The sequence below is a fragment of the Phragmites australis genome, chromosome 3 (genome assembly GCF_958298935.1).
Source record: "Phragmites australis chromosome 3, lpPhrAust1.1, whole genome shotgun sequence".
Classification (NCBI taxonomy): Eukaryota; Viridiplantae; Streptophyta; class Magnoliopsida; order Poales; family Poaceae; genus Phragmites; species Phragmites australis.
The window spans coordinates 48,096,523-48,108,365 of NC_084923.1; the positions used below are offsets into that span (position 1 = coordinate 48,096,523).

At 48.8% G+C, this 11,843-nt stretch overlaps 1 protein-coding gene across 1 annotated transcript; it reads left to right on the top strand.

Moving 5' to 3' along the window:
• Positions 1–2,369: 2,369 nt before the first annotated feature.
• LOC133913612 (probable protein phosphatase 2C 55) lies at positions 2,370–11,242 on the top strand. The gene is made up of 5 exons (XM_062356806.1): positions 2,370–2,572; positions 2,769–3,464; positions 4,276–4,600; positions 10,261–10,410; positions 10,604–11,242. The coding sequence occupies exons 2-5, from the start codon at positions 2,815–2,817 to the stop codon at positions 10,898–10,900; spliced, it is 1,422 nt and encodes a 473-aa protein (XP_062212790.1). The 5' UTR covers positions 2,370–2,572; positions 2,769–2,814; the 3' UTR covers positions 10,901–11,242.
• Positions 11,243–11,843: the final 601 nt, after the last annotated feature.

Below are 11,843 nucleotides of genomic sequence, written 5' to 3' on the forward strand. Positions count from 1 at the left end.
CCGACGTTCTTTCGTGTCGGCACCCACACGACCCCTTCTACCACGTCATGGAGGCTCGGAGCAACATGGTACGAATTATACTTTTGAATAATATTGAACAATATTCTTTACTTATTATTATTAAACATTCATTAGGTCCGCCTGCACAAGTCTCGACGCAGCCTCGTAGATCAAGCCCTGTGCGTCCACCCTTAAGTACTTCGGGCACCCTTCATCCTAGTTTCTAATACTTTCAGCAAAATAAGTTAATATTGTGCTCAGGTTACTTCGGTGACGAGGCCGGTCTGTCTTCGGCGGCCCCACGCCCGATCCCTCCCGTAACGTACGAGCCATACTACGGCACGTCAGTGTGGCCTTCTTCTGCTGCACCGTCGTACCACGCAGGTACAATTATACATTTTTTACTACTACTTTCAATACCATATTGTTCATATCTAACGTGATTATTTGTTCGTTGGCCCCTCCAACCAGTACACATGGACGCCTGCGGAGCCTTCACAGTCCTCCTACCCTAGTCAGCAGGATGAGGCTGGCCCCGACGCTGCATACGACATCGTCCGTGACTTCTTCGGGGGCACACCTGACTACGACGTCCTCCAGCGGTCCCAGGTTTCCAGTGCTCCCCTTCGGACACAGCCCACGCAGGACGAGCCCTCGACATCGGTGGTCCCTACTAGCCCTACCAAACATGTCGGTCCACCCGACCCCCTCACCTACTCCAGGGGTCACGTGAGGGTTAACCAGTGGCATCGGGACCACAATAGGGCGCACGGGCGACGACAACGAGGGAGGCATGAGTAGCATTTTACATTTTATGTAACTAACATATGCATATTCACTTCGTGATGTACTCCTATGTATTAAGACACGTTTACTTTGTATGGTCGACATAGTATTTCGTAAATACATTTCATATTCAGACACGTTCAATGAAGAAGTGACCACACCACTAAACTTTAACCATGAAGACAACACATGCCTCCTGCCGCAGGCTTTAAACAAGATATGACAACACTACCCAGCTTTTTCCAATCAATAAATGACAACACGGGTAACAATAAATGTAGAATCTCTGACCATGAGCAATGACACAACTTTCCCATTCTTAAAGATGGAATCCGATGCTCCTGCCACCAGCTACGGCCCTGCCCTCACTCCTTTCTTCACGAGCGATTCCAATGCTCCTACCTCCCTCAACTATAGATAGCCGAACCTCCTTACTTTGAAGCATCGCTCATTTCTCATATCTCTCAAGTGCAATGTCTTCCTCAGCTCCATCAAGCCCACCAAAGAAACATTGGGGGACTACCATACCTGAAGGTCTCGAACCACCAATGTGCTTCTGTGGTGACCTTTGTAAGCTCCGCGAGTCGCAGGACATCTCATACACCAATGGGCTGCGCTTTTTCATGTGTGCCAACTACGAGTATGATAAGCCTCGCCATGCAACAACTGGTTATCGACCGGTATGGTAACAGATATCCGCCTCATCTCTTCCGATTTCGCACCCTCTTTTACTAACCGCTCATCTTGTTCCATTTGTTCAGTCCCCTCCACCGCTCTGTGATTTTATTCAGTGGCTCGACAATGAGCAAAATGACTCACAGAAGCAGTGGGTCGACATGAACATGAGGTGGAGAAGGGAAGTGTACGCACGTCGGGAGTACGAGCAACAGCAAGTGGAATTTCGCCTCAAGCTGGAGGAAGAATAGCGCATGAGGAAGGCGGCGCACGACCGTACCGTGGCTCAGGCTCGGAAGGCTGAGAAGGAAAGGAAGCGGGAGAGAGCCCACCGTGCTAAGGCGGCATGTCCCGATGCCCTCCGAAAGGGAAAGTATCCTCGATGCACGCAGTAGAGACTACCTAATGTAACCCGACATACTTTTACTCCATAAGGCATGTTATGATTAGGATCGACGTACTAATAAGTAGGTCTTAGTGTGAACCGTACATGCCACCTTTGTTTCCTTATCGTATCGTCGCGGTTATAGTGTATTGTAATGTTTTCACCCTATGTTTGTCCTCGTTCGCACCCCATACCCACGTAAAATGCTGCGACTATTAATTACTGATTTTTTATTCTCCGACTATTACATAACCTACTCCAAATTTAAATTCTTAATTTCCTTACACCCCTTCCTTTTTATTTCTTTAATTACACAAAAATTATATTTTTAGAGAAAAAATGGAAAAAATATATTTTTAGAGGAAAAAATACCCCTAACCGAGGGCGGTTAGGTCTCAGAGGTTTGCAGCCCCCTAGTTTTGCAAATTCTTTTGCAGGGAATCTATTTATTTAAATTTTTAATAAAAAAAATATAAAAATAAAAAACTCCAGGATTTCTACTTTCTTGGGCTCGAAATCAATCCACTTTGTCCTCGTCATCGTCCTATCCTCTCCTCTCCCCTTCTTCGCTCCCCAACAGGCAACCCTAATCCGTGGCCACGGACCCGTCGCAAGCTCCTTGCCGCGGATAGATTGGGGGCACGAGCGAGGCTGCGCGGGAATTGGGCTGGGCGTGCTCGAGATCTCAGCCTCCGCTCTCGAAGAAATCTTTCTGTTGCCATCGCGGTAAGAAGATTGCGCGCTGCCCTTGCAAGAATCCATCTCAATTTGTAGCCGAATCGATGGCGCAGGCTCCGACCTTGCGTTCTTGAAATTTCGCGCCGCTTTCTTTCTCTCGTGGAGTTCTTGATTTGATTCTGATATGGCGTGAGTTGAAATTCGTCTCACGGATTCCCCCCCATGGTTTTCTCGGTGGCTGCAGGAGGAGGTTATGAGATCTTGGGTGGTGCGCCCCGCTCGGTCCTAAGATGCTGGCCGGCTACGGTGGCGGTGGCGTTGGCGTTGGCGTTGGCGTTGGCGTCCATCTCTCCTCCCACAAGGACCTCCTGCTCGACCGTGGCGGCCGGAGCTTCCTCTTCGGCAACACCTGGTTCCTCCTCTCCAGCTACCCGGCGCGCCTCCTGCACACCGCAGACCGCGGTGCGCCTGCCACCTTCTTCGCTGCGATCCACCGGGCCCCCTGCGTGCGCTCGCACTGCGCGGGGCAGGGCCTGCTGCAGAGGGGCGGCATTGTCATGGCTGCCTGTGGCTATGCTTTTTGGCGTGCTGAGCTGGGTGCTACCAAGCGCCAACCAGATAAGGATCCATCACTAGGGACACGCACTTCGCGAATCGCGACCATGGGATCAGTTGGGAGTGCAGCGCGGCCAGATGTCTCTTTTAGATATAGAGGGGTGGAGTGTTGTAAGAAGGTTGGTGCAAGCTTGAAGTGCCGTGAGCCGTGGGGGGACAGGGCATTCTGGACCAATGGGGTTGGGCCAGGTTGGAAGTTGAGCTCCGCAGTTGAGCCGTGGACTCAGTACTTCAGCACGTCATGTGTGGCACCATATTCTGCTGGAGCAACAGAGCATCAATTGTCACTTGATGAGAAGATGGATAACTCCACCGCATCTGATGGGTATGTATCAAATTACTATTGCCTCCAAATGCTGGTTATATTGAACGCTAATTTACACTAGAATGGGTCCACATTGTACATGAATACCACCATAATTTGCTTATGTTACGCTGCTGCATAGTTACAATTGTCTACGTCCAAACAGATGCATGCACATAAATATGCCCAAGCAAGAAAGCTGTGGAAATATAACTAATTGAGGTCCATTAGTGATAAGGGATATATAGGATTTCCTTGAGCTTTCATCTGGTCCTGTTCAACTCTGCAAGTGATGTCAACTATGTCTTCACTTTCATCTGTGTATCTGAATAAAAGTCAAGAGGAAGTGGAATTCAGATGCTGTGAATTGGACTATGGTACATCAGTGTTGCCCAAGGCGGGTTTCTAGTACGCCTAGGCGCTAGGTGACACCATCCCAGTTAGGCACCTAGCCCACCTAGGCACTAGGCGACACCATCCCGCTTAGCCTCCTAGCCTACCTAGACCCGTCGAATCGCCGATTAGGTGCTAGGTGCTGGTTTGCTGCCCGACTAGTGCCTAGTGCCTAGGGGGGGCACTGGATACATCACAGCAAAATTTCGCAAAAATTACAAGAAAGAAACAGGACATGAATCACGTTGGTTCTGCTTTAATTTCTTGCAAGTAAGTTTATATGTTTGAAATGGAAATATGGGTCCTTACTGTTTTCTTTGGCGTATCCATGTAGGATTTAGGATTAATTGTGTCAGTAATATTTGTTCTTTATGTCTAGTATCATTCACTGATATTTGCTTGCATCTGCTGGCTGTTGATCGTGTTATTTCCTCTGCAGAAAGTCCCCTACTTCTGAAACACTGAAGTTACTCTCAGGTTCTTGTTACCTGCCTCACCCTGCTAAGGAGGCAACTGGTGGTGAAGATGCTCATTTTATTTGTGTTGATGAGCATGTGATTGGTGTAGCAGATGGTGTTGGCGGTTGGGCAGATCTTGGTGTTGATGCTGGATTATATGCCAAGGAGCTCATGAGTAATTCAATGAGTGTTATTAAGGATGAATCAGTAGGGGCTATTGATCCATCTAGAGTTTTGGAGAAGGCTTATATGAGCACCAAAGCAAGGGGATCATCAACGGCATGTATCATCACTCTTAAAGAGCAGGTTAAGCAGCTCTCCCTTTTTTGATGTTTTGTGTCGTCCCCTAACATTACCATTTTGATGTATCCTGCTGAACAGTGAACACACAAAAATGTTCACTAGAGTATCTGGAAATGATTCATCGAATCACTTATCTGACATATAAGTCTTGACAACTTAGATATTAACCTTGGCTGTTAATAGAAGCCAGAGCTAGCATAGCATAGAAGCAACCTGATCTGTCCAGGTTGAGCAGTCAAAACCAAATCCAGTTTTGTGTGCAAGGTGAACACACCTTAGGAATTGTAGGCTGGAATGGATATTCTTGTTGCTCACTTAATGAGCAGATAAGAAGGTGCTAAACCTGTATTGGTTCAGTAGCAAAAGTCCAATAGGACACTAGCTCTTGTACTTTATAAATATGAGAGTATACATAATAGAAAAGCTGCCCAATTCTGTAGCACCAAAACAACCTTGTCTGTGACTTCTTTCTCTGTGTGTGTGTGTGCTGATCAGAGTTGCAGCGCCAAATATCACTTTGTGCTCCTATGTTCCAGCAAGAGCAGTGAGGAGAGTGCTCCTGTGCTTGCTTGTGCAGTAGGGTGTTCGTGAGAGTTTTGCCATCATTTGGTATTCAGAGCAAGGTCAGAGAAGATCTTGAGCCATGGCGTCAAGGTCTGCACCACGCGGCGAGGCTCACCTTCACCAGTTCCGCGCAGACCACGACATTGTGACGACGATGTGCGTGAGGTTATTCGTGCAGTGGACTGTCAGGGAGCTCGGTGGCTCGGCAACCTTTCCCACTCTCACGTGCACCAATTACACAGAGTGGTCACTGATGTTGAAAGTGATGCTGCAAGCCCGCAACCTCTGGGATGCGGTAGAGCTTGGCGACGTAGATGTCTAGGAGGACAAGATCGCTATGGAAGCCATCTTGCGCATAGTTCCCACTGAGATGATTCCAACCCTCACCACCAAGAACACCACGAAGGACGCCTGGGATGCCATCAAGATGATGCGCGTCGGCGTGGACCGCGTGAGGAAGGTGAAGGCGCAACAACTGCGAAAGGATTTTGAGTTGATCATGTACCGTGACGGCGAGGCTATCGACAACTTCATGTTGCGGCTAACCAGCATTGTCGGCTCCCTCAGTACGCTCGGCGAGACCATCGACGAGCAGAAGGTTGTGGAGGAGTTCCTCCGTGTTGTCCCGCCTCGGTTTACGCAGATTGCGTTGTCAATGAAGACACTCCTTGACATCTCGACCTTGTCGATCGAAGAGCTCACCGGACGGCTCAAGGCAGCGATAGACAAACTCGAGCCCACCACTACATAAGGCGCTAGTGGCCAATTGCTTCTCACTAAGGAGCAATGGCAAGCATGCGTGTAGGTGTAGGAGCAGAAGGCTGGTGAGTCTTCGTCGATGGTTGGCAAAGGCGGCAGCAGGGGACGCCGTCACACACGCGGAACTCGAAGGAGGTATGGCGATGGCAACGGCTACGACAGGGATGCTATGCGTGACGCCCCACGCTACGCCACCCGCGACAAGTGCTGCAACTACGGCAAGGCCGGACATTGGGCAAGGGACTGTCGCCAGCCCAAGCGGGAGCGTTAACCTTGCACGAGGACAAGGCGACAAAGACGATGAGCTTGTGCTGCTTATGGCACAGGCTTGCGCACTCAAGGAGGAGGAGACGTCGGTGCCAAGCCTTGTTTGCCTCGATGAGCCGCGTGCCCAAGTGCACCGCAGCACCGAGGATTACGACGAGGAACATCAGGAGGGGTGATACCTGGACACAGGTGCCACCAATCACATGACGGGGAGCAGTGATGTCTTCTCGGAGCTGGACAAGGGCGTCGTCGGCATTGTCCAGTTCGGAGATGACTCCATTGTCGACATCCGAGGTTGCGGCACCGTGCTCTTCGCTGGCCGGAATGGCGAGCACAAGGGGCTGAACGACGTGTACTTCATCCCGTGCCTGAAGACTAACATCGTCAGCGTGGGCCAACTCGACGAGCACGACTTCAAGGTGCCCATTGAGGATGGGGTGTTGAGAATTTGTGACCGGTAGCGTCGCCTGCTCGCCCAAATCACGCGCGGGTGCAACCGCCTCTACGTTCTGCATCTGAACTTGGCACGCCCAGTGTGCCTCGCCGCACGACATGATAACAACGCCTGAAGGTGGCATGCTAGGTATGAGGGCACATAAGCTTCGACGCGCTCTTCCAGCTGGTGCGCCATAGAATGGTGAAAGGGCTGTCGCATCTGGACCATGTTGAGCAACTCTGCAACACCTGCATCACTACGAAGCAGCGCCACACTCCATTCCCTGCACAAGCCAAGTATCAAGCAGACAACCTCCTTGACTTGGTTCACGGCGACCTGTGCGGACCCATTTCGCCAGCGACTTCGGGAGGTCGACGCTATTTCCTACTGCTGGTCGACGACTACAACCGATACATGTGGCTTGTACTGTTGGGATCGAAGGCTGACGCGTCGATGGCAATCAAGAGATTTCAGGCGGCGGTCAAGCTGGAGAGTGGATGGTTGTTCTGAGTCCTACGCATTGATCACGACGGCGAATTCACGAGCGTGGAGTTCGCCGAGTACTACGCGGATCAGGGAGTGCAACGCCACTTCTCCTCACCCTATTCGCCCCAGCAGAACGGTGTTGTTGAGCAGCAAAACCAGAAAATCCTCGCCACGGCCTGCAGCTTGCTAAAACAGAGGAAGGTGTCGGCGGAATTTTTGGGCAAGGCCGTTACAATTGCGGTCTTCCTCAACCGCGCCCCTACCAAGAGCTTCGATGGCATTACCTCGTACAAAGCGTGGCATGGCCGTAAGCCGGATGTTAGCTTCTTGCGCACTTTTGGATGCATCGTGTAGGATGTGTGCCCTCACTTTAAGAAATTGGACGACCAGAGCGCCGCTATGGTCTTCATTGGCTATGCAGACGGCACCAAAGCATATCCGCGTCTATGACCCGCGAACGACAAGTGTCCAAGTGACGCGTGATGCGGTGTTCGACGAGGACACACGTTGGAGCTGGGAAGCAGAGGCTGGCGGAAACCCCGTACCGTCGATCGACTTCACAGTCGAGTACTCATGCAGGAGCCCTTGCAAACATCGTTGGCTGGCGCAGGGAGTGCACTGGAGTTGCATTCGCCACCAAGCCCGTTGACATCCATCGTGCCCCACGCCAGTCCAGCCGCACGGACCTCTGACTCCGCTCCAGAGTTTGTTTGTCCACCGACTCACGACTCAGCTGCCTTCGACGCAAGCCACGGTGATAGTCTCGTTCGCTTTCGGACGGTGGACAACTTCTTCGGCAACGATGATGTGTCGACTGGATACGCACCATGGGTGCTCGATGACGACCTCAATTTGGTGAGCGGTGAGGAGCCATGCTGCTACACCGAAACAGAGCAAGACGAAGCATGGCAAGCAGCGATGCGGAAAGAGATGAGCGCGTCGAGGACAATGGCACCTGGAAGCTAGCGGACCTGTTGCCAGGATGCCGGCCCATCGTACTCAAGTGGGTCTACAAGCTAAAGAAGAACGAGCTCGATGAGGTCATCAAACATAAAGCCCAGCTAGTTGTCAGAGGCTATGTGCAGCGGCAAGGGGTGGATTTCGACGAGGTCTTCGCGCCTATCACTCGAATTGAATCAATCCGCCTTCTCCTAGCACTTGTAGCTGATGAAGGGTGGTATGTCCACCACATGGATGTCAAGTCCGCCTTCCTCAACGGTGACTTACGCGAGGAGAGGAAGGTGATGCGGTTGCACAAGGCCCTCTATGGACTGCGTCAAGCACCGCGCGCATGGAACGAGAAGTTGCATAGCACGCTAGACTCCCTCGGCTTCGAGCAAAGCGCTAACGAGCACGCCATCTACGGTCGAGGCTCACGGGACGTGTGACTGCTCGTTGACGTCTATGTCGATGACCTTATCATCGCAGGAGGAGACTCAAAAGATCGAGCAGTTCAAAGGCGCAATGCAAGCTCAATTCGAGATGAGCGACCTTGGTCGGCACTCCTACCTTGGAATCGAGATCCAACAACGCAACGGCGGCAACATCTCTCTCAACCAGTCGCATTACGCTTGGCGGATCTTGGATTCGGCTGGGATGATGGACTGCAATCCATGCGCCACTCCGATGGAAGAAAGGCTCAAGTTGAGCCGCGACAGCACAACGCCTCCCATCAACGTGACTGAGTACCAGAGACTCTCGGTAGCCTCCGCTACCTAGTCAACACATAGCTAGACCTGGCTTTTGCAGTCGGGTTTGTAAGCTGCTTCATGGAACGGCCTACCTTCGAGCATATGACGGCCGCGAAGCGCATCCTCCATTATATTGTGGGGACAATTTGTTTTGGCTACCACTACAAGCGGAAAACAGGGGAAGAGGAAGCTCGGTTGATCGGCTACAACGATAGCGATCACGCCGGCGACGTCGACACGCGCAATAGTACTTCTGGCATCCTCTTCTTCCTCGATGAGAGCCTGGTCAGTTGGCAGTCCCTCAAGGAGCGCATTGTGGCATTGAGCTCTTGCAAAGCAGAGTACGTTGTTGCCATGACGGCAGCAAGCGGGCCTGATTGCTCGACGAGGTCAAAGGAAGGCATGCTGACGCTACGGAGCTGAGGATGGACAGCAAATCCGCATTGGCGCTGAGCAAGAACCCCGTTTTCCATGAAAGAAGCAAGCATATTCAAACTCGAGAACGGGAGCATCTGTGCTGATTTTGTCAGCACAAAAGACCAGCTCGCGGACATCTTGAGAAAGGCTTTAGGGCGAGTCAGATTTCAAGAGCTGTGCAAAGGATTGGCATGGTCCAAATCGGTGTCAAGACTTGGGGGTGATTTATAGATAAGTCTTGACAACTTAGATATTAACCTTTGCTGTTCTAGAAACCAGAGCTAGCTTAGCATAGAAGCAACCTGATCTGTCTAGGTTTAGCAGTCAAAGCCAAATCCAGTTTTGTATGCAAGGTGTGTGTATGAACACACTTGAGGAATTGTAGGCTAGAATGGATATTCTTGTTGCTCACTTAATGAGCAGATAAGAAGGTGCTGAACCTGTCTTGGTTCAGTAGCAAAACAGTGTTACCAGGACACCCGTGTCCAAATTTATTTGCCAAATCGGACACCCCGAATCCGTGTCGGATTCTGAGTTGTATTTCGCGTGTTTAAATTTTCTTTGCGAATCGGACACCCGTCTGAGTCGGATTCTGACACCCGTGTCTGTATCTAGGTAACACTGAGGAAAAATCCAATAGGACACTAGCTCTTATACATAACAGAAAAGCTGCCTAGTTCTGCAGCACCAAAACCACCTTGTCTGTGACTTCTTTCTCACTGTGTGTGCACTGATCAGAGTTGCAGCACCAAATATCACTTTGTGCTCCTGTGTTCCAGCAAGAGCAGTGAGGAGAGTGCTCCTGTGCTTGCTTGTGCAGTAGGGTGTTCGTGAGAGTTTTGCCATCATTATCAAGTGTACGAAACCACGAATAGCAACCTGAGTCACCGACGATACTTAAAAATATCCATCTTTTTGTGTGATGTCAGTTCCAAATTCCCACTTCTGAAAAGAAGTTACTGTATTTGGTCCCTTTTGTTCTGAGAAGTAACGTGCTAGTTCATTGATGAGTTGTACTAACATCATAACATTTAAACCTGCAGGGTATCCATGCTGTAAATCTTGGAGATAGTGGCTTCGTAGTAGTCAGAGATGGCCGCACTGTTCTCAGATCACCTACACAGCAGCATGATTTCAATTTTACTTATCAGCTTGAGAGTGGAGGTGGCAGTGATCTTCCTAGTTCCGCTCAGGTGAGTTAATCACTACCCTTTTTGAAAAGTTAGCTGTGTGATTTGGACCAGAAAATTTGAGCATTGTGTAGATAACTCTGATAACACAGATGCGTTTTAAAGCTAGTACTTCTATCTCCGTCGAATTGCTAGTACCAGCTCTATATATTCAAAATATTTTGGATATAATTATGACCCATATTCATTTTTGTAGGTATTTCATTTTGCGGTTGCTCCTGGTGATGTTATTGTTGCTGGCACGGATGGACTTTTTGACAATTTGTACAACAATGAGATTAGTGGCGTTGTTGTTGAGGCTCTCAGGGTTGGACTTAGCCCTCAAGCGGCAGCACAGAAAATTGCTGCCCTTGCTCGGCAAAGAGCAATGGATAAGAACAGGCAATCACCATTTGCCGCAGCTGCTCAAGAAGCTGGGTACCGGTACTACGGTGGGAAGCTTGATGATATCACGGTCGTGGTGTCATATGTGAAGAGTGCCTCAGCCGCATGATGCAAGCCTTTCCTTTCGATGAATGTACATAACCTTGTCCCAGACTTATGGCGCGTGTATGCACCGGGGCGTAGCTATCTGGAGTGACTGAGGTAGCTTATTCAGAGTGTGAAATCCCCAGATTCTAGAAGCACTTGTGCTGGATTTCTCAAGGTTCCACTTTAGCTCAGAAAGATGGTAACAAACCATTACCATTTTACTCAATTACCGCGGCGAGAAAAAAGATAATCCTCTGAAACTAGGGTGGGTTTCGTTTCCTCTTGGAAGGAGGATAACAACCCGCTGGAAACAAATTTTGTTGTAAACAGTGTCGAATGATAGCTATAGACGCATTTAATTGTTTGCGCTGCTGTTTGAGATGCTTCTCTTGGTTCTCAATTGCCTAACAGAGAAGGAGTATTTAACTATTCGTCACTTACTTTTATTAGATGAGTTATAATAGATTTGTTATCATAGTCTATTGTCAGTGACTTAGATGATCTCATATGTTAGCGAGAGATCGAATTGTCACACGATAAGAGTGATAAAAGGTTAAATAATCTAGAAGAGAAAAGTCAGCGAGAAAATAATGGTGTGTTTGGTTGGGGGGATGGATGGGATATGGCTGTTTTTATTTTTGTTATATGATAGTTTTATGTTTGGTTGGAGAAATGATAGTGGATAGGATGAGAATCATTAATTAAATTATATTCTTTAATTTGAAAAAATAATAATTAACTATACACTAATCAACATGTATTAACATTTATTAATGCTAATGTTATCATAATATTTACTAATTAATATTAAAAATATATTAATTATCACTAATCGTACTATAATTGACACACCAATAATATACTAATAAACATGTTAACACTTAATGACCAAATCTTATAGTAGTAAATACTAATTAGCAATATAACATGCTAATTGTCACTAATTAGTTTATTAATGATCATAA